This window comes from Hyposmocoma kahamanoa, unplaced genomic scaffold (genome assembly GCF_003589595.1).
Source record: "Hyposmocoma kahamanoa isolate Upper Pololo Valley unplaced genomic scaffold, ASM358959v1 92, whole genome shotgun sequence".
Classification (NCBI taxonomy): Eukaryota; Metazoa; Arthropoda; class Insecta; order Lepidoptera; family Cosmopterigidae; genus Hyposmocoma; species Hyposmocoma kahamanoa.
Window position 1 is genome coordinate 20328943 of NW_020654748.1, and position 27639 is coordinate 20356581.

General features: G+C 37.6%; 1 protein-coding gene across 1 annotated transcript in view; it reads left to right on the forward strand.

Annotated features, from left to right (window-relative positions):
- The window catches only part of LOC113236936, a 398691-nt gene that overhangs the window by 288523 nt on the left and 82529 nt on the right, over nt 1–27639 (forward strand). Inside the window, exon 7 of the mRNA XM_026473163.1 lies at nt 7075–7252. Coding sequence (XP_026328948.1) covers nt 7075–7252 — 178 coding nt within the window. The remainder of the gene's footprint in view (nt 1–7074; nt 7253–27639) is intronic.

The window sequence follows — 27639 nt, forward strand, 5'->3', positions numbered from 1 at the left end:
ACACACACACACACACACACACACACACACACACACACACACACACGTGCGCGTGCACACACATTCCAATTGTTAAGTTTTTTTGTGATTTATATTAGCTTGCTAAAGTACACTTCTTTAATATATATGTACAATTTTTACTGTTAACTCAATGGGGTGGAGGCCTGGTGGACCGTAACACAATTTTTACCTAGGTTGGACACTAGTCTCCGATTGTAGCATATTTATATCTATATTTGTACAAACTGCCATTGTAATATTTGTAAGCTATTGGGAGAAAATAAATTTCTGTTTTATTCTATTATAAATATTTGTATTGGTCTACCGGAAAATTCTTTTATTATCCGATCTCAAACATGAATACTCCCTGTCATAAGTACAATAGCAATTTTCACTTCATATTAACCAAAACATGCAGACCACCTGCAGTAGAACTCCAAGGAAGTCCAAGGAAGTACTGTCACCATAAATATTTCTAATGTGATCATTACTGAGTGCAAGCTTTGAAGAATTAAGGGTGCTGGTGAAATTACAGGCACCACTTTATGTGAACAGGGGGGCCTGTCAAGTCTTTGAGTGACATTGCAACTGTTGCAACACGTACCCATGTGTCACTTACCACCAGGACATATAGATAAAAAGACCAGAACCAATTTAGAAAACTTCATTTCCCAAATTGTTCCTACCAAGAATCGAACACGGGACCTCTTCATCCAGCACCCACAGTGCAAACCGTTGCGCCGCCGCCGAGGTCGTCAAAAATATATATTATTTTTATAGTACAATATAAAAAAACGAACTAACAAAATATCAACGAAGAATATACCAGTATTCTGAAGGAGAACATTTCAACAGAAAATCGGTTGTCCAACAGGCTATATGAATTAACGTCATAATAAATTGATTACTCCATTAATTACTTCATCATAATAATAACCAACGACCGGTTATCACGGACAATCACGAAGGTAATTATTTGTAATAACAAAAACACTAGCACGATGAACAATTATATTCGATTGCCATAATTACATTCAACAAAAACTAATAGTATGAAAAAACGTAATGTAACTCCACACAAACGTAGCAATGCGGTTTACATGTGTGCACACTGGCCGCGAGCCGTGTACGGTCGCACACATTCGCATAATCTCGCGTTGCACTTGAGTTGCACAGCTCGGGTCGCACATGCCAATTTCAATATTATTCTTTGTCGAATTTATATTTTTATATATATATACACATTTATCGGAATTTGTTATATTTACGGAAATAGTTATCACTTCAGATGTAGTGTAACGGAATTCGGTTCATTGTTTGTGTAATGTGGTTTATGAAAGGATAAATCTTAGCTAATATTATCACGTGTTATTTACTAATCATTAGAGAAACGATTTACTAGAGTATCTACGAATCGTAATAACTGGTATCGACATGGTTTCTTTGTTTACAATATCACGTCAGTTTGCTGGAGTCCTTTGAATCCGTTCAGTTTAAGCCGGTTTTATATTTGTCTGTTGTGTCGTGTCGTGACACGTCAGAACGGTATCGGTTTCCTAAACACAAACACACACAAGCTGTCACGTCAGAAAGCGTCACACTAATATAAATTTAATCATAATTAAATGTATGAAACTGATACTGTTTAGATGTGTCACAGCACGATACGTCAGATACATGTAAATACAGCTTCAATCATTCATCTCATATAGTCCTATGACATAATAGTCGTTGGTAGGGTTGCCATATAAAATTAAGGAGTAAAGTAGCTGGTCAATGCTTTATAAAATGAGCGCGTAGTTGACGAGATGGACTTTTCGTGTGAGTTACTTTGAAAGTGAACAAGCGCGGCCACTCTCTACAAACTTGCCGCGCGACATTTAAAATCCGTTCTAACGCGATTCACCTTTTGTACTTTCAAAGTAATTACTGTGAAAAGTAGATAAACGATTTAATTGTAATCAAATGACGTCATTATTTCACTGCCGATTGACGGATTGACAACGAAAAGTCCAATTATCAAGTGATTCCTGACAATATCAATGACGAGGGCGTTGTCCTCAACGTCTCCGTTACGGTCTCATTATGACATATATACAAACTCGCATTTCATTTCTGTGTCATAATCATACTCTCGAAAACGAGATACTATTCCGCGACAGGTACTGGCATAAAAATATCAATACGTAAGTGCTCCATTAGACAAAGGTTGTTTCAATATAAGACGTAAATACAGTGATGGCCTACGTACCTTATGGTACTTTACATTTTGCAATCTGCAGATGTAAGTAAATTACTAATGTAACAACCTTACGCTCCGAGTGACGTGCAAGCATTGACGTAACGAATAGGCAAGAGTTGGACAGCTTATCTTATTATACTGTAGCTTATCTTATTATACTGTGGCGCAACTATCAATTGGGGGACGTCACACTTGCGGTATCTTACTAGCGACATGAGACAATCTACCTTCCTCGCTAGTACCTGTGCATTCCTAATTACTCTAACTCATAACTCGATGTCACTGTAACCTTAACTAACGTTCACTTTTAACGTTAACAAACCTTAACTTAACCTCACCCTAACGTTTAACCTGCCTGAATTGATTTGATGAACCTGAATGAATTTTTTTTATCAATTTCATTGTCATATACAAAATATAAAATTGACCAGATAAAATTCATCGGTGTTAAAAAAAAAATAAAAAAAAAATTTTCGATAATTCGCAAAAGCGTGCTTAATCCTTAGACATTTTCAATGCGAGTAAATTATGTAACTGTGAATGCATCTTAGAACATTTAGATTTTTCATTAAAAATAATAAGATCCAAAGTACTTATTTCCAGAGCCTCATATACATACCAGAACCTCAGAACTCGCGCCTGTAGGACTAGCACCACAGAGCGTGATGGCGCAAGGAAGTCGCGTGCCATCGAGCTAGTCCTACTGGAACCGGTTGAGAAAAAAAACCGATAATTTTGATAATGAACTGAAAAACGTTTGAAATAGTATTTGATGCAATCGTTGCATAATTAGGGTTCTTAAAGTCGACTAAGTAATAGATACGAAATGTTAAGATCTAATTATGTAATGATTGCATATAACACTTTTTATATGAGTAAATAAACTTATGAAATAGAACCAATATTTTTGTGTATATTTTGTTAACAATCCTTGTTAGCAATTTTATTAAATAAATTTTACCACATTTATAATTATTAATACAAAGATCGAACACTCAGAAAAAACACTCAGAAAAAATTCCTTCGATCCGATCGGATTCGAACCGACGTCTTCTTGCATACCGTGTCAGACGCTATACCAACTAAGCCACGAAACGAACCAACGGACCTCACGAATTTTTCTATGTGCTTGCGTCGTGTCTTTGTACTTGGTCTTTCAACGACTTTTTAGTCGTAGCGCCATCTATGAGAAATCTATTACAGATTTATCACCCAGTTAATACCTTTACAGCTACCAGTCCTGGCGAGAGATGTCGCTATTCACTGTATTAATTAAATTTTTATTGAATTGATATTCAATTATAATTATAACAAACTAGTGGAGTGATTTCACAAAAAATTTCCGTTCCGTGGCTTAGTTGGTATAGCGTCTCGCACGGTATGCAAGAAGACGTCGGTTCGAATCCTACCGGATCGAAGGAATTTTTTCTGAGTGTCTTTTCTGAGTGTTCGATCTTTGTATTAATAATTATAACAAACTAGTGGAGTCATTTCACAAAAAATAATTGAATATCAATTCAATAAAAATTTTATTTTACCACATTTATTAGGGTAAGCAAAGGTTTCACCATACAACCTTTTCATATACATATTTAGATGAAAGCGAAACAAACGCTCCAAAACAAAAAACAAAGAGATAGAATGGAACTGGCCAAGTACCGCATATGTTTTAACCAATATTTTATTTTTTTAAAGAGCTATAGCCCTTTTATAAGACTTTTAGGCCAATTTAACCAATCAAGAGGCAATATTCCAGTAGTGCCTTTGATATTTTCATTAGCAAAAATACGACGTTCTGTTTTTGAAACTCATTATAGATTTGTATATAGAATTTTAACGAAATTTTTCAGCTCAGTGGCGAGTATCATTGACACAATTTTGATTCAGAACTAAAAAGAGCGATATGGTTTATAAAATTATAATTGACAGATTAAAGTACAGGAATAGAAAATACTGGACACAAGTAAACTCGTTTAATTTAGACGCTTGCCGTCGCCATTATTATTATTTCTCATTTAATCTCACTTATGCAGTGCTTGATTGCGTGAGGGTGAAGCAGCAACCTCCAGAAGTATGTGGCGAAACTTGTGGCTGAGCGTTCGCCACTATCTCACTCGCATCTGTTTATAAAGTACGTGAGTGAGAAAGAAAGTACTGAGTTCATAAAGTTTGTCTAGATTTCGTCACTGCTAGTGCAAATGCTGTAATTTATTTGGCTCACTACTCATCGTTCTTAAGGTACTTATTGGCTCTTATTTAGTGGTATTAGTAGAACTAGCACAGATAGCCTAATATACTCGATAACTATCACACAGACATTCAAGCAGAGTGAATTTTAATAATTGACTAAATTAAAATTGTTCGGTGATCTCGTTTAATATAAAGCGTTGGTACTGTTTTGTGTGATCAATACTTAATCTTAGAATATAATAGCGCGTAGAAACCTAGCCCGCTAATGCTAAGTGAGGCAAATTGAAGCGCTCCCAAAGGGCCTACACGAGCGGGCGGGCCTTCAGTGCTCAAGGTCAACTTGCACCGCGAACAGCTCCAGAATTTTAGCTAAAAATGACGAAATGCGGTAAATGAGTTTAAAAATACGTTAGACAAACATAAAACAGATACTAACATCACATTCCACAAGGAAGTAACGCGTTTCAACTTGTATTTCTATATAAATATTCACTAAAACCGAAAATTAACCTACTACTAAAACTAGCCTACATGAATTTGATTTTTGCCTCACTTGTGACAGTTCGTTTGATATGAAACTATCATTCTATGCGTTATTATTCTAAGTACTTAATCATTTCCCATAATTTCCAATGCCTTTTATTAACATGTAGTGCTCTGCCCTATAGCATACGCAATTTGAAAAAAGAAACAGATTTAGGCTCAATTTATATTGCGGTGGAACGGTGTGGAAGCGAATTTTTGTAACATAGCATATTGAATTTTATGGTCAACTACACGACTACATACGAGCCAATATCTTCCGCGGATGTCTCGCGCGTGTTCGCGCATTCCGCCGAAGATTTTGGCTCGTTTCTTTTCTGTACGTTACACAATTTAATCATAAAGTTAATTATGCTATGTTACAAAAATTCGCTTCCACTCCAATCCGCCGCAATATAAATAGAGCCTTAGGCTAGTATCTGTATTATGGCTGTCACGTATGTCACATCTGTTACACGCGAAAGCATTGTGTGCAACTATTGTTCAAACAGAAACTCATTAGTTTTGCATAAAATCACAATTCTACATTAAAAACTAATGACGAGTCGAGCAACCTCTTCCAATCTATTTGTTATAAGGTTTTAACTAAAATAAACGTAAAATACCGAATGAAAGTGACGAGATAAACTTAAAGTAATAATTTTGTATCCGTCGCAGTAAACTTATGAAAAAGTTAAAGTGATTATTTTCCTTCGGGTTAACCCTGTTTCAGAAATTACCGGTTTCCGAGCCGTTTTTAGACCGACAGAACTATCAACCAATATCTTCATCTATTATCTCCGAAGAGCGAATACGCCTTTTTGGTTACTCAAACTATATAGTTTACAGATGCTATATAATTAGTTTGTTTTTAGATGAGGGAAAAACATTCCTTTAAAAATTAAATAAACGCAGTAACTATGAAAAGGCATCACGAAGGTTTTTACTATTCGTTTTTTACTATTTGATATCGGCTTTTTATATTGTACTTGTACATAACCTGACATTTTCAATAAAGTTACATTACGAAACTTTGATGTCGCAGCCTATCTTTAAAGAACCAGGAAATTCCAACAAATTTTACAAAAAAAGAAATTGTTCAGTGAAGGAATATGTTATTTATAAATCATATTTTATTATTCTACACTATCAGCTAAAACAATTTTAATAACCAAAAATTATGACCGAAATTATCCTAGAATTTACATTCAAAAGCAACTTTTTGCCACCACGGCCATGGTGGACCATGAAAGAGTCAGTTCATTATAGGCAACTCGCACCCGAATTTGGTAAAAAAAATAATGACATCACAATGTTGAACGGCTTAGCGATGGCAACATCCAGTTGCGCAATGGGAAGTAAACTAGTCAACAGCTCGGTCACCTATCTGGACAATATGGAGGGGGCTGTACGGACACCCGGGGGCGCACACGCAAGGCACTACGCCTTTTAAGGTCCGGATGTAGTCTCTATCAACGGGCTGATCTGGGGTCAGGAGATGACTGATTTTTGGTTTTGTAGCAGTAGAGCTCCTTGTGAAAGAGTTCGTCCAGGGTAATACTGCTACCTATTTCTGTCGAAATTACAGGGACTTTAGAACTTATGTCTCAGGATGACTATGGACAGGCGTGACGCTTGCCACCAGGCGCACGTCTTGTTTGTCCCGTCACATAGTGTCATAAAAACAAAGGTCCCAGCGCAGGGTTGCTTGCACAGATAATAGTGCATTTCCCGTGCAACAAAATATTAGATAGAGATGGTACTATAATCAAAACTTAGTAGAAGATATAGGACTATTAAGGACGGGTCTCATGTAAGAAGAGATTTTAGGTTTATTTTAAATATTAATCCACCAAGCAGGCGCTTGAGAGTTTGGTACTTTACTCGTTTTCCAAGGTTACTGAACCTTCACAAACGTACGTATCTAACAAATTAAAGTCATTACTCTCGCCGCCACAGTCGAGTCGGCCTCTGAATTGAAAAACTGTTGTCCCACTGCCCACCGACCCGCTCTGACATTAGTACAAAATGACATAGAGACAATAATCTGAGCGCCTTATTTAGCGACTATTATATATATTGTATTACACAGTATAGTTAATTCAAGATGTGTTTTCCAGGTGGCGTCAGTAAGCCAACTGTCCTTCATAGTGCGACCGGACAGCTTCGAGCGCGGTCAGCTTCGCCTCACGTGCATCTCGACGGTGCACTCTGTGTACAGCGAACGCGCTGAGCTCGTCATCAATGAGGAGCGGCCGCAGATCGCCTCTGTGCTGGGCACGAGGGGGCACGCTACAGGTACTTTTTCAAATCGCGTGAAAGTGACTTCTCACGGTCCGTGATGATACCGAAGGGAGGATCTACGATAATGTAGAAGTGTAGGTATGTGGTAGCAGTGCATGGATGCGATAAATGGACGGGGTCGGTATGCGGCGATGGTTTCTCATTCTGGCATTGGTTATTACTACTTAATGCTTATTAAAAGATGGCATCTGTGTGTGGCTGTAGGTGATCGTGATAAAATCTGTAAAACCACAGACCGTTGAAAATAGCTTTCTTATCGCTTAGCAGACAGCAAGAAGGTAGCTCTGCAGTTCCCATTTTAAAGAAAACCCCTAACTAATTTATATGACCATTGCTTTGCAAACACAAGTTGAAAACAAATAAAAAACTTTTGACAATATATGGACGACAATTTTAACATAATATGTAAAGACAAACCGTATTATTTGGATCGCACATCTACTACCTAAAAGAGAGAGAGAGAAACCATTAATGTTACAACAAAACCAGAGTAAATCTGACGAAGGGAATAACGTAGTAAGTCAAATATTACCTTCGTTATTTTGTAGCCGTATTTAAACTGGATTGGACATTAATCACCAATAAATCCTGTGAAAGCTTTCACAGATCGTCGCGGTTCAATGAGCGAAATCATTTCGGGCTTGAACCTCCTTCATACTGCGATTGAATAGAAAATGGAAATCATAACGTAATTGTACGTCACTCAATATTTATGGAACCAAGAACGAAATGAATAAGAATATAGCATTAGAGTTACTTATCAATTCCTGCTGCCAAGTAGTAATGAGCATTACCTACTGCTTTCCGTTTTAACGCTGGTCGAATGGTTACCACTCTGGACTACCACGCAGAGGTCCCGGGTTCGATTTCCCGATCGGGAATAATATTTGTATGGCCTACACTTTTTCTCTCGTGAGTTTGGTTGTAATTTGTGATTGTCTATGTTCATAGATCTAAGGTTTCCCAAGCGCGGGCTATGTTGAGCATGTGTTATTATTACTATTATTATTATTATGTAGTTTAAATTGTTTTTGCCCTCGATTTTGGGCATTAATGGATTTTAACCCGGCATTGACAAGTGCCGGGTTAAGCCCCGGACACTCGCCCATCTCCGTTTCTGAATAATTTTTCGAAATGGCGCTTTCGCCCTCTTTATAAAACATCGACGATATCATGTAGTCGTAAGCACTGTAATTCGAACCAAAATAAATAACTATACATTCATAATAGTTGTTCAAATGTTAGCTAATATTGATTCTCTAAATGGAAGCTCGCTGTCGTACTGTTTCGAAGTAATTTAATTGTAAATTTATACAATAGCGGTACAATGAATTATTAATCTTATATTAAAGTCTATCTACGTCGACATTCGTTTGTTTATTCTTTACTCCTTTATCGAATCTAAAACATTTCGAATGGCTTATATATCATAGTCGGAGCCGTGAAGTTTTTATTTCTCAATGTAAACAAACAGAGTGCATCAGAATTCGTGGAGAGTAAACCAATCCCTCTCTGCAATTCAAACATTTGAGCGAGTCGTTGCAATTTGCAGAGAGATCTTTTGAGGTGAACGCAATATAGCAAATAACATTTTAATGTTGATTTCGAATACGAAAATAAATGGAAACATCCTTTGATACGTTGTGGTGGGTTCAGATCATTGCTTAGGAACTGCGTCCAAGTAATTTCAACCGCAGTTGCCTTCCAAACACTTAAAAGAACATTTAAATGCGGACTGTAAGTATGCCAAACTTTTACACGCAAGCCGAACTTCGAGATATCTTTCTCTATTCTTAGACTTGAATAGGAAAGAAGGCGACAAAATTTCACAGTATTTTTCAAGGAACAGGGTTTTTTGTCGAACAAGTCGTGCACTTAGTAATAAGCGGCACGTCGGTATAGCAGTTGCAGTGCCATTCGGAGCTTTGAATCGCAGCAGCGACATCTATATGCTCCATGGCGACACTGACAGTTGACTATAGACTATCAAGAGTCAACTTGTTTTGTTAATTTTTCTACATGAAAATGCGGAAAAATAATTGAAAATAATGTAATTATAATATATTTTATTATTGCATACTTTTCTATTTTTAACAGTTAAATTTCTCTGAATGTAAATACCATAAAGTACTTAAACATTACGATAAGGCGATTCGGAACATCAAAAAAGCAAGAGATTGTCATTGGCTTACAAATAAAAAGTCAATGGAGATTGTATTATATAGCTCATAGTCTTATTTTTTTCCTATTTTTAGTAAGAAATACACAATATTCGGAAATCATTGGTTCTTTCAATTCCTTTAGCAATAATACATTACTTGGTTGACAAGTTTGTCATGGTACGAATATCAGTAATATTATAAGCTTACATTGAAATAAGATTGTTTTTGGAAAGGTTATTGTAGGCCCTCAGGACGAACTCTTTCACAGGGAGCTCTATTGCTACTAAAATATCAGAAAGAGTTTGCCCCAGGAAATGCATGTCGGCAGACAAGTAGTAATGTGCGCATTACTGATTTATGTTTGGAAGGGCAAAGTGTTGGTGAAAGCACATGAGATTTATCAACTGTATCTAGGGTATTAGGTGCAATGGCAATGCTTTTCTGATTTAAATTTTAAATAATAGTAGTTTATGTGACTGCTACATAATAAAAGGCATTAAAATACGAGTGAGGGTTTATGAAATACATCTCACGAGTGTCCCGTCACTCGGTGTCCTAAAATAAAATCTTTATTAGTCTATTATTTCTTCGTACAAGTTGATATATTTATGAAGGGAGTAATAAATAACGCACACACTTATGCGGGAAACCCTGTATAGTGGATGCCATGGATACGCACATAGACAACCACAAACTGCACCCAAACTCGCGAGAGAAATAAATGTAGGCTCATTGACTTAGAAATAAATGGACGACGGGTCTAATACAAAAACCACGAAAAAAATGTCCCAAGTTAACCTATTTAAACGTAGTGACATGTAAAGGAATATGAAAAAGCTAAAACGTTGAATTTAAATTGTAATGTCAACGAAGTACTGTCTAATTTTACTTGCTTCGCTGTCAGTCGAATAAACGAAGACTAAAGCGTGAATTACGTTCTGTATACGATTTTAACGCCCTATAAGTTCGGACACTTTTTAGCGCGGACCCGACGTCCATATAATTGTAAGTCAATGTGTAGGCTATTCAAATATTTCTCCCGGCCCGGGAATCGAACCCTCTAAAGATCTACGTGCCAGAGCAGCATAGTAAGGGCTCTTACACATAAACACGATATGAGATCGTGTCGTGGAAATCTACGACGAGGAACGTAAAAATTCCACGTGTCACGACGCACGCCACGACATCGTACCGTAGAAACTCACGGTGCCCAGTTGTAGTCTTCTGATGTTTTGTCCCATACTATAGGACGCTCCTCGACTAGGATTATTTAATAATCAACCTAAATTCTGTCATCTTTAAATATTGAATAACAAATGACTGCGGCACTGGTGAGCGCACCGTGAGTTTGCGTCGTGACGTGAATTTTTATGTTGCTCGTCGTAGATTTCCACGATACGACATCGCATCGTGAAACGATGCCGCGTCGTAGCACGACGCGACATCGTATCATGCTTATGAGTAAAAACCCTAACCGTTCGGCAACAGAGGCAATTAAAATCGAATGGAGGAATATAGTGGAAATGAGGGCGAGATGACGGATGATACAGAAGAGCTAGAGGTGAATATTTTCATTAGTCTACAGTCATCTCGTTGGAAAAATACATGCTCTTTCGAGCAATCCTTCCATCGTTATGTTTGTTTTTCCATCCTCGTAAAGCACTATCTTATTCATGTTTAAATCTTACGACGTTCTGTAATATTACACATGTATTACACACATACGTTGTTAGGACCTCGGCGGCTCAGCGGTTAACACTTTGTTTTATGACTGTTTGTCGATAAAAAAATTCGATAAGTCGGGGTCTAAAGTTAAATTTACTGTGTTAAATAATCATTCGACTGTTTACATACACACGTTTTAAGTCCTTTTCACGTTGGGGTAGGCTAAAACCACACTTTTTTAATATGTTTCGCCTTATACACGTGTCCAAATAGTCATGGTTTAGAACCGAACCTTCAGACATCATTTCGGCAATTTAAGGATCATGTCATGAGATTACAACTTGCACTTTCTATTATGTTTAACAATTCAAATACACAAGGCGAAACGTACATAGGACAGTCCCGTGACTGCGTGGCGACCCGATCGAAAAGTGGGTCCGACCGCGCCTGCCAACAATGTCACGACTCTGTCGAAGCGCGAGAAACGTTGTTGTGCGGACTGCCCCGCTCGTTGCACGTAACATAGGTACAGTGACATTTGAGATTTGAAAGGGATGTATTGATGTAAAATCGAAAGAAAAAAAGAGGTTTGAATATCTTATCGAAATAATTTGTAACGAAGAGATAATCGATTTAGGGACAATAATTTAAGAACAAAATAAAAAACAAAATAAGGCGTAATCGATTATTATGTTATTAGGTTAATAAAAAAGTACATAACAAATAAAAAAATAACAATAACTTAACAAAAAGTCAACAACAAAGCATAAAGTCAACAGCAACGAAACGGAATTTGAATAATTACTCCAAAACCGTTACGCAAAACTCAAAACAAAATAAATCGAACCACAGACAAGGTGTATGCACTCGTATTGAAGCGAGATACACAATAGCCGACTTGATTTATCGATTCTATGGTATCAATCTGGAAAATGGAAAAATGGAAAATTGAAAAATATTCCGTTTTACTCATCAAATAGTTGAGGTAATTTATTTATATCTTTATCATTGCTGTTTCTATCTACTTACTCAATACTCATTCATAATTAATGAATGAGATTGAATGAGAGATTATTTAAAACTATTATTCATGCAACGTAAAAATTTAAAATGTCGCAGCACCCATTCTATGTGAAATGGACTATAGATGGCGTGCTTGCGTTCCGTTTAGTATCCGTACTCTTTACTGGCTTACAACACACGTTTACGATAAACGTGTGTTGCGGTATACTTTTGGCTGGGTATTTTTTTGGACGTTTGGACGTACTCAATTTGGTCTTGGAAAGTTCGTCTTAGTCGGCCTTCACCAAGTTGCCTGATCATACTTTTAAATCTATTTCGTCAATCTTCTTTCGTTCATCCTCTTTACCCGTCTAAACCACCTAAGCATGTCTTTCTCTATCGTTCTAACTACATCTTCTTTCACGCCGCAACGCTCCTTATTCAAAAGTTTTCATTGACAAATCTAATGCTTTTGATTTGTATTGAATCTCATGGTAATATTCCTGTGTTGTAAAATTACTCCACTAGTTTGTTTTAATTAATTAATACAAAGGTCGGACACAAAGAACAAGAAAAAACCACCAAGGCCACTGGCTTCACAAATCCAATTTACATTTTCATGTTCAACACCTACATTCACATACCAAGAGCGTAGGAACAGAAAGTTACAAACGCAGAAAAGGTTCACCACTCCTATGCTCAAACAAGCATTTTGGCAAAACGCTTGCATAGCAAAATATCATTCAACTGTTTGCAGTTCCATGTCATTCGCGTTTGCGAGCGTTCCAATCGAATGGGCAAAGGCAATGTTTAGTGTATCAGTGTTTAGTGGGATGTACACTTAGCGGTAAAAGCTCTATGTGAATTTTCAAATGGAAAACCATTTCATACTCGCGTCATGTTTAAACGTATCCCTTTGAGGGATAACATAAACACACAAAAGTTAGCTCATGTTTTGCAAACTTACATATCAATGTAGATAATAATCAATGGTTGATTTGATGTAGTGAATTATGCAGTCAACAAACTCACTGGAGCCTTATTCGAAAACTAAATGCTGGATTTAAAAGTGCTTTATAGAGTTCTTTCAGGTTCTTTCTTTATCCTCATCCTCGCGTCGTATTCCTCATTACTGGGGTCGTAACTCCTCCGCGGAAACAGTTTCTGCAGGATGACGCTATGCCATCTGTGGCGGTCTTTGGCATAGTGGAGTGCATGCATCATGGTGACCCATACCGAGAGCCGTACAAATTTGGTCGGACTATCTTGTGAGATAGCTACTCCCTGGACATTTACTGTTTATCCGTCCAGAAACCATTAGCTGTTCCAAGTTGTGCCTTTCTTTCCTAGCAATGTGACCAAAGAAATCAAGCGTCTTACGGAGATATACGGTAGGTAATTTGGTATGGACGTTATGCTCCCGCAGAATGGGATCGTTGGTGCAAAAATCAGTCAAAAATAAAAACAAAGATTTAATAAAAGTACTGTGTTGCAGACAGATGTCATAATGTCAAAAACGGGAATAAACGCGGCTAAACAATTTAATAGGGATTTGCACAACTTCTTATTATCCCGACGTTTCGGCCAGGTTGCACTACCCCCTTCACTAGGTTAAATAGTATGATAAAGCAGCACGAGCCAATACAGAAATATACCGTATTGACGAGGTTATTAAAAAATCTCTCACTAGATGTCACTAGCGGCATCGAATGCCGAAAGCGAATACAAAGATGAATAGAAAGATGTATAATAAAACACAGGAGAATTTCGACGACTCGATAACTGGACCCGTAGCTCAGTTGGTAAAGAGCAATACTCGACGGAAAAAGGGTCGACGAAATATTTCTGTGTGTTCGATCTTTGTATAATCATAATATACCTTATTATTGAGACGATAAATAACACTTTGTATTGTCGCGCAGCTTCACTATTTTGTTAGAAGAAATGTATACTTTATTAAGTAGAGAATAATGTTCCAGACTACCTTATTATTAAGTGTGCCCGGTGCTGTTTAAAGCCTTATGCCGCCGGTTGCTGCATATTCATTTTTTGTTTAAAGAAATGTAGCCTTATCTTGTGGAGGATAAAGTTTATGTTGCATTGCACGTGTTAATGCATCACCGGGCAGCGGTAATGTGCGGCGACCCTAAAGAAGTAATCGACAATTTCGTTTGTAGAATCTTTAAGCCTCTTTCCTGAAAAATTGTCATTTTGTAGCTGTGGCCTTATTACACTGTGTGATATGATAATGAATTCGGCATTGGACTTCTAACGTTGACTGTACTTGTGTGAAACGTTGTTTGAGTAGTAACACAACCAACGGATGCGTGAAAAGCGACTTCCGGACTTTGACTTCACACGATCGAGGCAATCTTTTGGAAATCATTAGCGATCCTAGTTGAAAACCGATACCTCTACCATGATTCTACAGTGTTGATTGTCGATAGCGAACAAGTCGTGCGCCTGATTGTAAACTACACGCCTGTCCTTTACAGTTACAGTGCCACTCAGAGCTTTAAATTGCAAAGATCTGAGGGGCACTAACACTGCGCCCGTCACCCTGAGACGTACGTTGACAAGTCCCATGTGCCTGTAATTTCACCAGCACTCTTACCCTTCAAAACCGGAACACATTAATATTGACATTACTGCTTAGCAGCAGAAATAGGTGGCAGTACTAACCTGGACGAACTCGTTCACAAGGAACTACTGCTACTATATTTTGGAAGTAATGTCACCGTACCTATTTCTGCTTCCAAATTGTAAAGTGAGTATAACTGCGTTCTGGTTTTGAAGGGTACTGCTGAAATTACTGGCACATGGGACGTATCCACTTGACAGCGCCTCTCAGATCTTGGCGATTTCAGGATCTGTTACTGCAGACAGATTGACTGCTTATTTGCAGTTAATGCGTAAATCATAATAATGCAGCCGAGATGGACTTCATGCAGTTAATGTGTAATCAACTTCATGCAGTCGTGGTATCGGCTGCATGAAGTTGGATACGACTCCACGCATGCAGTCAACCTGTTAGCAACCTGAGTGGCACTGCAACTGCTGTTTGTTCTGGCACTTGGAATCACAAAAAAAACTCACGGTAAAGGTACATTATACCTAAACCGAAACCAATAATATTCCACACATTTATAATGAATGCCGTTTCATTTAGTAAAAACTACTTTGAATGGATATACGGAATATATGGAATAGTTTTCTGTTTAATACGTTATCTTAGTTTGTTCATATCACAAAATAAACTTAAGATTGTTATTGTGAATTGGAAAATGAAACATTGTTTTCGAATTTAAATCGCGTACATTTGTTTTTATTTTTCACACAACGTTTCGGACTCTTTTAAGGTCAGCTTTGTCCATGGGACCTGTCAATAGCACGAAACGTTGGTTTGTATGAAAACAAATGTATACGCAACATTTTCCTATGTTTAACAATCGTGAAAACTTAAGAACAATATAACACATGCTAAACTTCATTTTATTTGTGTTTTATTTATTTTTCAAAGATTAATTTTACTCGTAAGTATAAGTTTTATGTCGAACTTAATTTTAGGAAATGAAACTATTTTTCCGGATTTAAATCGCGTATATTTGTTTTTTCAAACAAACCGACGTTTCGGGCCCTTTACAGGTCCCATGGTCACGGTTGACTGAGGTGGTACAGTCTTCAACCAGTTATGTCTAATATTAATGCAAACCACCCTATTTTTTCACTATAGTTACAATAGTTATTAATTAAATACCTTATTTTTAATTTTACAAAGAAAACATTCCAATTTACGCTACATTAAGTTTTACAAATTATTTTATTGAATGAATTTTTATTAAGTTTAATTTATTATTAATTATTAATAGAAATTAGAATAAACTAAAACATTAATTAGTACTGCAGTCTTATGTCTGTTTGGGATTTTTCATTAGAGGAAATACTGGATCCCAACCTGGTGGTACGGAGAAACCATCTTCCCTGTTGAAATTAGCATGTTTTTTAATTTCAATGGCCTCTCGCAGCATCCTGGGCAGATAACGGACTTCTTTTGCAAGGACCTGGGGTTTGTCAAACTTCATTGAATGTGTAGGTTTATCCATGACATGCTCGCAGACTGCAGACTTGTTTACGCGACGGTGTTTGACATCAGCGATATGTTCTTTGACGCGGGTACAAATACTTCGCTTTGTTTGTCCAATATAAGAGAGACCGCACTCACAGTCAAGCTTGTAAACTCCTGCATCCTGTAAGGGGATGTTACATTTCACGGGTCTCAGGAACTGAGAAATCTTCCTCAGGGGCTTGAAATAGGTCTTGATAGATGCGTGCCTGAGGACTCTTCCGATCTTGTCTGTAACACCTCTCACTTAAGGTAAGATGGCAGGTCTTTGCTCGACTGTTGGTGGTTTCACACGGGGTCTGCGGCATTGGCGTGGAATCCTCAACTTATTCGCATGTAGGACTTGCTTTATATGCTGAAGTTCCCCCGCCAGATGATTACTGTCGCAGACACCATATGCTCTCTGAAACAAAGATTTGCCCACGGTAGCTAACTGGCTAGGATGGTGATGGGAATTACCATTGAGGTACCTATCTGTATGGGTTTTCTTTCGAAATACAGTATGGCCTAAGGTGTTATTAGGATTTCTTTTAATTAAAACATCTAAGAAAGCTAAAGTACCACCATTCTCTTGTTCCATAGTAAATTGGATCTTAGTACTAAAAGAATTAAGATGGTCCAAGAAATAAGGTATGCTATCTTTAGGTAATATTGTGAAAGTATCATCAACGTACCGTTTGAAAATCTTCGGCCTAGCTGGGGCCATGGGTAAAACTCGCTCCTCGAAGTCTTCCATGAAAATATCGGCAACAACGGGAGATACCGGGGAGCCCATTGCTATACCGTCAGTTTGTAGGTAGAATTCATTATTCCACAATAGATAGCCCGAAACGTCGGTTTGCTTGAAAAAACAAATATACGCGATTTAAATCCGGAAAAATAGTTTCATTTCCTATGTGTAACAATCGCGAAAACCTAAGAACTTAATTTTTTCAAATTTTTTTTTTTTAATTTTCATTTATGTGATTTATTTTAATTACAATTTTATATACATATATTGTTTATTGTACAAAGAGAAGACACATGAAACACACGTTACAATGGATATATACAAAGGTGAGCTTATCTCTATAAGAGATCTCTTCCAGCCAACCCTAGCCATGGTGCAAAAATGAAGTCTGCGGGACTAATTATTGTACAATAAAATTTAAATTTAAATGTGAAATAATAATAATGTACATACGACAGACATACACACATTTATATACAAAAATATAAACATAAGTAGAATATATAATATAACTTGTTTACAAATATGTTACCGATTAACTATCTAACGCGTTTGACAGGAAGTGCTCTCTTAATTTGTGTTTGAAAGATGCCTCCGATGGACTGTCACGAATGTCAGCAGGTAGTTTATTCCAAATACGAGCTGCAGTTACAGTAAAAGAAATGTGAAAGAATTTGGAGTTAGATTGGGGATATAAAAGTATTCTAGTGTCACAGGTACGTTTTGGGCGGGAATTGGGGGATAAGAGGGAAAAACGGGAACAAAGATGATGAGGAAGCTGGGGGTAATTTAAAATTTTATAAAGAAGATAAAGAACGTGCATATGTCGGCGAAGTCGGTTTGGGAGCCATTTCAATTTAGTCCGAAATTCAGAGATATGGTCATATTTACGTAAACCGAATGTGAAACCGATTGCCAGATTTTGTAGGCGCTCTAGTTTGTTAAGCAGCTCCTCAGGAACATCCAAATAACAAACATGGGCATAGTCGAGAAGAGGGAGTAGTAGGGACTGAGCAAGCAAACCTTGGTGTTGTTGTATGGTCGATTATCAGACCCAGGTTCTTTGTATTTTCAGCATATGCAAGACTCACTCCATCATACTTTGGGGAGATTATTAATGTCCAACCTGCAGTAAAGTCTATTGCTACCTACAATTATTGCCTGTGATTTCGTAGGGTTTACTTAATGATGACTTAATGACTTCATGATGAAATACCTTAACATTTTGTAGTTGAAAATTGCTTAAAGTGGAAGTACCTCACAATAATCATGGTGGTTGATGAATTAGCTGCCTGCCGTGGGTGGAAAACTGGCCTGGAGCTTTTGTAATTCCCCAGACTCAGTAATTTTCCTTCTGCTCTTGTCCGGCAATATCACAACTATGGTACCATCAGATGACCAACAGTTTTTAATGCCGAAATGCTTACGGGCTGCAGCTCGTGCCCTTTAACGCCGTCATGGCCTTCCAAACGACGGATCTACTTTTATAAGTCGCAAAACGGACTAGCGCACGGGGAGTACGCTCCTTTTTAGCAGTCCCTAGTCGGTGACAGGTCTCTATGCAGTCTGATTGAATTTGCTTCAGCTTCATTCTACCTCTCAGCACCTCAAGCACCCTAGCAGTAAACATTTTATGTTGTTTATAATTAGTTTTTATTTTTCAGTTGAATATACTTATTCATATACTATATTTAAATTTTCAATTATAATTTAAAATTGTATGTTGATAAATCCACATTAGTTGGGAATAAGGGGTTGATTTGATAGTTATTATGATTCGTGAAGCCAAGTCAAACGTTAATTTCCCGAATTGATCCTTCCGGTAATCAAATCCGGTGCGTCCACTTCTAGGGCCCACATTGCTAACCGCTAGGCCACCGAGGTCATGAAAGTTATTGGCTATTTCTCGGTCAGTATTTCATTTTTTTTTTATAATAATAATAACGCACACACTCAACATAGCCCCGCACTAGGGAAACCCTGTCTCGCGTGTGCCATGGACACACACATAGACAACCACAAATTACACCCAAACTCACGAGAGAAATAAATGTAGGCCATACAAATATTTCTCCCGGCCCGGGAATCGAACCCGGGGACCTCTGCGTGGCAGTCCGGTATGGTAACCGTTCGGCCACGGAGGCAGTTTTTTTTTAATATCAAGTGACGGGACGACCAAGTCGGATGCCTGGTGGTAAGCGACACGCCTGTCCGTAACAGTTGCAGTACCATTCAGAGCTTTAAATCGCAAAAATCTTAGGGGCACTGCCACTGCGCCCAAACTATTGCCATTTCGCTTTTTTATTCGTATGCTGTTTGTCATCTATCTCTTTCTCACTTACTACGATTTATTTTCGAGGTAACACCTTGAGCCATTCCTTTAAGGGAGTGAACAACGAGATGACGGGTGATAAAGATGAATGGAAGAAGAAAACACACTGCGCCTACCGCAAATAATGTGATGAGGGTAAAGGGATGGTAATGAATGTTATAATTTAAATAAATCACGCGCTTGGAATCATTTTATCTGACATTTTTGCGATTCTCATACTGGTCGACTAGACACACTGGCACATTTAGCCAAACAAAAAAGTAACACTACAAAATAATAATGTTTATATTTAACCTTCCTATACCCGCCCACGGTGTGTGAGACCGAAAGTTCGAAGGCAATTTTAGTATGTTGTTCAGTAAATGTGTAAAATTGTATCTCAATTATATATCATATGTAAAGTTTTTTGAATTTTTTTGTTATTAAAGATAAAGCAGTCTTTTATTACAGCTATGATGATAAGTTACAATATTCTTATGACTTACAAAAACTTTAACAAAAATATACTTTTTGTTCTCTCAAAATTAAGAAACTCGGAAATGTCAAAGAATATTATACAACATTTTAAAAACCATAAACCCATATTGCATACAAAAATATATATTGCTCATAAATACTTTTTACAGTCATCGATGGAGCATTTTATTTAACCGACTTCAAACAAAGAAGGAGGTTCTCAATTCGACTGTATGTCTTTTTTTTTGTTACGCGATAACTACGGTATTTGTGAACCGATTTTCATGATTCTTTTTTGTTGGAAAGAGGGTACCTCCATAGTGGTCCCATATAGTTTTGAAGGAAATCATCCACCTCTATGCTATTCACGCGTAAAGATTCATTTTTATAAATAGCGCCTAAATTTTAGTATAAGGAGCAATTATTTTAATGGTTGATTTTGCTATTCTTTAATTCAAGGCGTTTTTCTCTCTCAATATACTTTGAGTAGTGAGAACCGATTTTTATTATCTCCTGTGTCAAGTCCCGTATAGTGGCGAACTAGGGGATGAATCCGGGTTTGCGCACTTTCCGGTAACCGATTTCGATGAAACTTGGTAATTATATGTAATTCCACGTACTTTTGAGGTCGGTTTTTCTACTTAATTTGACTATTTTTGCCTAGGTAGTATACTAGAAACTTCTCCTCACATTCAGAACTATCTCCTGCTTTGTGCAATTTCTTACTAGATGCACTTCCACATGATCCTCAAAGTCGTAGATCAGAGTCATCCTCTTCCAAAAACCTTCTCATATAATCCTCGTATATATTGAGGTTATAAAATATAACCTAAAATAATTTACAAATATGATACGTAATGTAAACTAAATGATAATTAAAAATAATATATAACTATGGGAATTACTAATAATATTAATTACCTAAAACTGTGACACCTATACCCGCATGAATACTCCTGTTACGCTGAAATGAAGTTAGCTACAAACCACACAGCTAGCAGGGAGCTTAAAGCTCTAACGTTTTCCGTTTCAGAAAAAACACGGCAAACGACAGTCGTCGGTCTGAGAGATCAATGCGCGGTTAAATAAATAAAAATTAGACGTAACGTACTCATAATTAGTACTGGTGAAATACAGTCACATGTGACTTGTCAACTTCGTGCAGTCGAGTCGACTTCAACTGCATGAAGTTAATAACAACTTCACGCATAACTTCATGCAGTCCGAATCATCCTGGAACATAGATATGAATTGAAAATGAAAGCTTCTTCACGAGTTTGTATTTTTCGTGACAAATTTTGTTTTTATCTCCAGACGCTAAAAGAGGAAAATTAAGACTTCAAATTTAAAGTCTTTGATAGTCTGATTTCAAGGTTATTGAAACATTTCAACTACATAGTTAGCTTGCCTTTGACATAAAGGTTGTATTTACAGTCTGTTTGAAAAAGCCTCTGTGGCCGAAGATTTACCATGCTGATCTGCCACGCATAGGCATCAGGTTCAATGGTCCGGGAGAAATTATATGGCCTACATTTGTTTCTCTCGTAAGTTTGGGTGTGATTTATGGTTGTCTATGTGTGCGTACATGCCACCAGCGACACAAGGTTTCCCTAGAGCATGGCTATGACTGAAAAAAAGGAAAAGAAAAAACTTATATGAACATATACGTATATTTCTATGCTTGTCTCGTATCCCTTCCATTATTAATCATCCAATTGCGATATAACTTGTGTGAGTTGTACACACGTCCGCAGAAATTTCTGAAATATTTAACCCCACTATTAGGTATCGATTTAAAGAGAAAGCTAAAGCCATATTAAGGTCAGTCCAGGACTGTACTTTTAATAATATATTCAATAATAAGTTGATAAAATTTTAGTAACAAAAACACAGTTTTTTTTAGTAATATTAAGTGACGGGACGAAAAAGTCGTCCGCCTTATGGTAAACTATACGCCCGTCCATAAATATTGCATTACCACCAGAGCTTTATATCGCAAAAATCTGAGGGACACTCCCGCTGCGCACGTCACCCTGAGACATAAGTAGACAAATCCCATGTTCCTGTAATTTTACCAGCACCCTTACCCTTCAAAACCGACGGCAGAAATAGGTAAGGCAGTATGTCACTGGACGAATTCTTTCACAAGGAGCTCTACTGCTACAATTTTTATTATAATAATCATATTTTTTTTTATAACAAAAGCCGACTTCATAAGTTTGTGGAATTACATCTATTTGCCAAGTATTACTGAAATCGGTTAACGGAAAGTGAGTGAAATTGTATAAGCCGTATTCATCCCCTAATTTGCCACCCCAAGATGTGGAGTGTTTTCTTTAAATTTGAATGGGATCATTACAGAGGTACCTCCTTTCTAACAAGAAGAGTATCATCGAAATCGGTTCACAAATATCGAAGTAATCGTGTAACACAAAAAAATACAGACGAATTGAGAACCTCCTCCTTTTTTGAAGTCGGTTAAAAACAGGACAAATAATTACAGTAACAAAAATACAGCTTTTATTATAAAAAGTAAGAACAAACATAATGAAATGCTCCAGAACGTTAAGGCGGGCGGGGTCGCAATTTAAATTGTTTATAAAAGTTGGCAATAGTTCGTGGCGCGAGCCGCGGGCTCTCACGTTCGGATTTAATTAAAAGTCTATGGCAACTTAGATTGAGTTTAACATCGTGGACGATTTCCCAACCCGTTGTATTTAAAGGTGAGATTTGTGGTAACTTAGCGGATCTATCTTATTGTTTGGCCTAGGGAACTAGGGTTGTTTGCTTCATTCATTTATTAGTTCACAAATAGTTATTACGAAGAATCTCAAACTCAAATAATTTATTTCATAGATTCTAAGAGATATAATGTGCTATTGACCCTTACTTACTTGTTGTTGTTGTTCATTAACAATAACAACAATTAAAGGTTATACACATGAATGAATTTATTCATTTATTTAATGTATTTATTAATTTCACTTATAAATATACAATTATAAAACCAATATATATATATTTTTTTTATAAAATGTAAGTGTGCATTTGACCTCCATCTCACCTGATATGAGCGTGAGCATGCGTATTCACTCTCGCCCTGGTAAGGCCCAAGTTATAACGTCCAAGGAACAAGTCTGCAAGCAGGGAATTCAACTTCATAGCCGTTCGCCATATAAATATGGAAGCGTAACGCTTCATGCGAATCTTTGGAATATCCACAACATAGGAGTGGAACCCAAGCCTAAAATACCCACAAGTAGACAACTTTACGACGGTGTTCAAGGCTCTGCAGTTTCGCATCCACTAATTCCGAGCACCTATAAGCCTCTTGGTACGGTTGTTAATTGAATCCAAGGTAGCCAGTTGGTATGTAGTAGAGCCATCCCAAAGGTGGCAGCAGTACTCCATGCACGACCCGATTTGCTTGGTACAGCTGAAGCAACTGTCTCGGTGTAAAGTAACGCCTCACCCTGGAAAGGATGCCAAACTTCTCTGCTGCATTTTTTGCCATGGATTCAATGTATCTGCCGAAGTTCAAATTGAACGACATGTCCATTCCAAGTAGCTGAAAACAGTCGGCTATCTCTCTCGGCTCTAAGAAACTCGAGAGGTTGCTCTCGAGTTTCTTAGAGTCGAGAATTTCAAGTTCTTAGGTTTTCACGATTGTTACACATTGAAAATAAAATGTTTTTGAAACACACCAACGTTATGGGTCTTTTACAGGTCACGGCTGACTATTTTTAATTGATTCTAACTAGCATTATTGATTAATAATAAAAGTAAATTTAATAAAATTTCATATTGCTAAAACAAAATTAATTCGGAGGTATCGGGAGACTTAATCAGCGTAGCGGACTATGGCCTAAACCCTCGCCTGGGAGGAAATCCGTGCTCAGCAACAGCCCATTTTTGGAGGTGGATATCTTCTAAGATTGAAGCTATATTGCACCAAGTTACCTCAATACGGTCCGGGGCCTCCATATATCTTCAAATAGTTATAATATATATTGTAGGGTAAAGATTTCCCAAACCTTTCTAAGACATTGTGAAGGTTGAACCCGAGGTGATTTACAAGACCCTTGCTCAGCAGTGGGAGGTGTGTGGAGGTAATAAAGTAACGGTTATAGATGTGTGTTATATAAATCTTCTTTTTGCTATTAGAAATTAGCTATTATTACTAAAGTCTTTTTGCGACAGGGTATTTGACAGATAAAAATTACCTAGTCTAAATATAGTATCAATGTATCGGAATTCACTCCGGAGCACTACCCAGACCAGAATCAATTTTAGAAGAGTCCACTTCCCAAATTTGTCCTACCGAGAATCGCACCAGAAATCTCCTTATCCAAAACCCACAGTGAAAAGCGTTGGACCACCGAGGTAGTCAAATTCCCGCGGTACTTATCGTACCACAAAGCGAAGCATTGGTAGTGTGGTGGATATTTTTAAGTCCCTACCATACTACCGTAGACATACCTTGTTTGATGAGCGATATAGTGTCAACACACGCAAAATAGGCGCTTTGTCGTGGAGTTGCGGACACCAGCCCGTTGCACCAAGTACCAAGTAGTGTCAACTATTCAATATATACAATCCGAATGTGATAATTGCTTATCTACTGAAAACCAGCGTCACAACTTAATCTCGGCTGCGGCATTAGCTGAGTGAACCCTTTGTTTACGTCATAGCTGCATACATGACAGTATTTCAAATTGTTTTCGTTGTTTGTAATTTGATATATTTGCGGCATTGCGGCATCGGTTTTTTTGCTTTTCGTTTTCCTTTGGTTTTTATCTATTCTTTATTTTTGTGCTGTGGTAAATTTCTATTCTGTTGTAAAAGTAAAAACAAGTTTTAGCAAACCGATTATAAAAATGTAGCTTGTATGGCTACATTAAGGTCGTTAAATGCCACAAAAAATATAACCTTTTTCTCCAACACTTTATTTCTAGACGTCTGAGATATTTTTCTTTAATGACGAATTTTAGTGCGGATTACGACTTTTTTATATTTTCTATATTTTTTTCTTTCTCTTACCCATCACGGAGTAATGCATTCTGGTAACTCACTAAATCAGTCGAGATTTATTTCTGCAGATCCTTTCATATATTGATGACATTGCAACTTTTGTTTCTTTAAATAAAACTTATGTATTTATTTAATCGTCAGATCACATTTAACAAAAGGAAAACACTAACAAAAGTTTCTGCTTATTTCTAAAAGAAATTTCTCCCGGCAGACCTGAATACAGGACACAATAACTAAAATAACGGGCTTTCGTAAAAAACAAAACATTAATTATGTTAAACAAAAACAATATCAATAACATTAAATTATTATAAATAATATAAATACGTAAATAAATAACAGTAACCTGTAATAATAAATGTATTTTGTTTCTTTCTATATTGATATAATTATGTCTTTTTTTAATAACTATTCAAGGCATTAGTTTTCTATACTTGTCAAAGACCCTTTTAGCGATCTCTGAGTTCCAGCAACATAAATACCTTAAGACTTCTATAACTTTTTAAATTTATTAGTTGCAGTAGAGCTCCATGTGAAAGAGTTCGTCTAGGGTAGTACTGCCATCTTAACTATTTCTGTCGCCAAGCAGTAATGTTAGTATTGCTGTGTTCCGGTTTTGAAGGGTAAGGATGCTAGTGAAATTACAGGCACATGGAACTTGTCAGTGCCCTTCATATCTTTTGCGATTTAAAGCTCTGATTGGCACTGCAACTGTTATAGACAGGCGTGTAGCTTACCATCAGGTGCACGAATTGCCATCACTAAACATTATAAAAAAACTTCGTTAAAGTAGTATCAATAAATTTATTTAAATTTATATCAAAAGATTTATTATCATTAATACTATGTTAAGATTTCTAGATCATTAAGCGGCTTCTGTATAATATGTAGTGATAATTTTATTGTGAAAAATAGTTTTTTTTAAGTTCTGCAAACGCAATTCTTTCTCGAAGTTTTTATTTATGTTTGTGATTAATAATGTATATTTTAATTATGAAGAAACTTATAAAGAAACAGCAATTATTTGCTAAGAAAGACTACATCCAGTAACTTTTCCTTTGAACGCAACCGTAATTAACTAATTATGAGTCAGTAGCAAAGAACGAATGACGAGAGTGAAGGTGGTGGATGGTAAGGGCGCATGTCCACGCTAAGAAAAGTCACCTGGTCTATGCAAGGAGTCGTGTTGTTTCTACACATAAACTGTGTATACTGCCTCAACGCCGGACAAGAAAAAAATCTTGTCTACCCCCCACCATGACGCGCTCTGCCGCTATTGTATGGGGCGGGGTGAGGTGCATTGTCAGTAAACCAACGTTTATGCGCGTGGACGGTTGTTGCTTAGTAGTCAACATGTAGAACATCATATTTCTTCCCACAGACGGTAGTAAGACGACAGCTACCTGGAAGACTCGTAATGCACTGACACATTTTACCCTAAACACGTCTGTCCGAAAGCATTCGTATCGGGTACATACTCATCATTTTCTCGTTTGCAGCAGACACGACATATTTTCGTGGCTAGATCTGACAAAGTTCTTGCCATGTAGAAGACCATTATCATCTTTTCTGTAGCAGACACGTCGAATTTCTTAGCGTATACACGTGCCCTAAGGGTGAGAAAAGGGAGAACGGGATGATGGCCGGCACACAAGTTGAAGAATGCTTTATTATTCTGTCTCACCACTGTATTTTTATTTGCAATATTTTATATTCCGCAACATAGACTTTCCCTGGTTACGAATGTCTGCGTTATTATTATTTCATTAATTCATTCCATATCTACAAGCATGGACAAATAACTCAAGTGGACTGATAATCTTTATATTACAGATAGTAAATCTGAAAAAGGTCAAAATTCCGTCTTATAACTAGATGGTGCTAACCAATAGCCTGGAAGTTGCTTATATTATGTAAATGTACGTGGATCAATATAATAAATATCGTTCGACGGAGACGTCACGCGTAAGTACGTTGACCCCTCAACGTGACTACGCTGCTGTTGCCGATGCTAACCGATTCAGTGCTCCACAACCACAACCCAGGCAGTTACCAACACAGGGAAAGAAAATGAAAAATAAACGGATACTCATCTCTGGAGCTGTGTCGTCAGTACCACCGAGAAGAGTTGACCAGTGCGACGAGGACGGCTCTGAATAAGATGAAAAATAAAACGAAGTACACCGTACAAGTAGCCGTAACCTTAGTGGCACCGCCTCAACTGACCCTAATCATTTACTGCGTCCAGCGATACCGACGACCTTGTTCTAGGTATGTGTTACGGCTTCATTACTCCACAAAGTCTGCCGATACTGTGGAGTATATACGGGGTAAAGTCAATGCTACCCTTTTTTTTTTTTTGACGGGGGGGAAATCTTTATGGATACCCCTGAGCCCAGGGAGACTCAGGGGTTATGTGGGGACTGGAGGGCCTACCCCACTAAAACCCCCCCGGGTTTCCCTCTCGCCGGTTGAGTCGGCGCCGTGGGATCAGTGAACATTCACCACGACGCCGCCCGGCCGCCCTAGCTTACGCCAGGGCTCCCGCGCCAACGGAGGGGCGAGTCGGTTGTCCTCCGACCAACCCCCCAGACGAGTGAGGCCGTGCAATGCAGGCTCCGGAGTCCAAAGTCAATGCTACCCTGAGGGTCGAGCAGTTGGGATCCCGCCACAATGTAAATTTTAATTCGTTTGTGGTAAGAGGACCATCTCAACATCTGTCGACCTTCATGAAGGATGAGTTTGGCCGAAGAGTGTCATGTACCGAGGCTATCGGACACCCACGTTGTGTCACACGTCTCGCAGACAATACGTGTAAATAATAATTAGGCATAACTGTTTTATTGTATTATATAAGTATGTTAGTCTTTAATACAAATA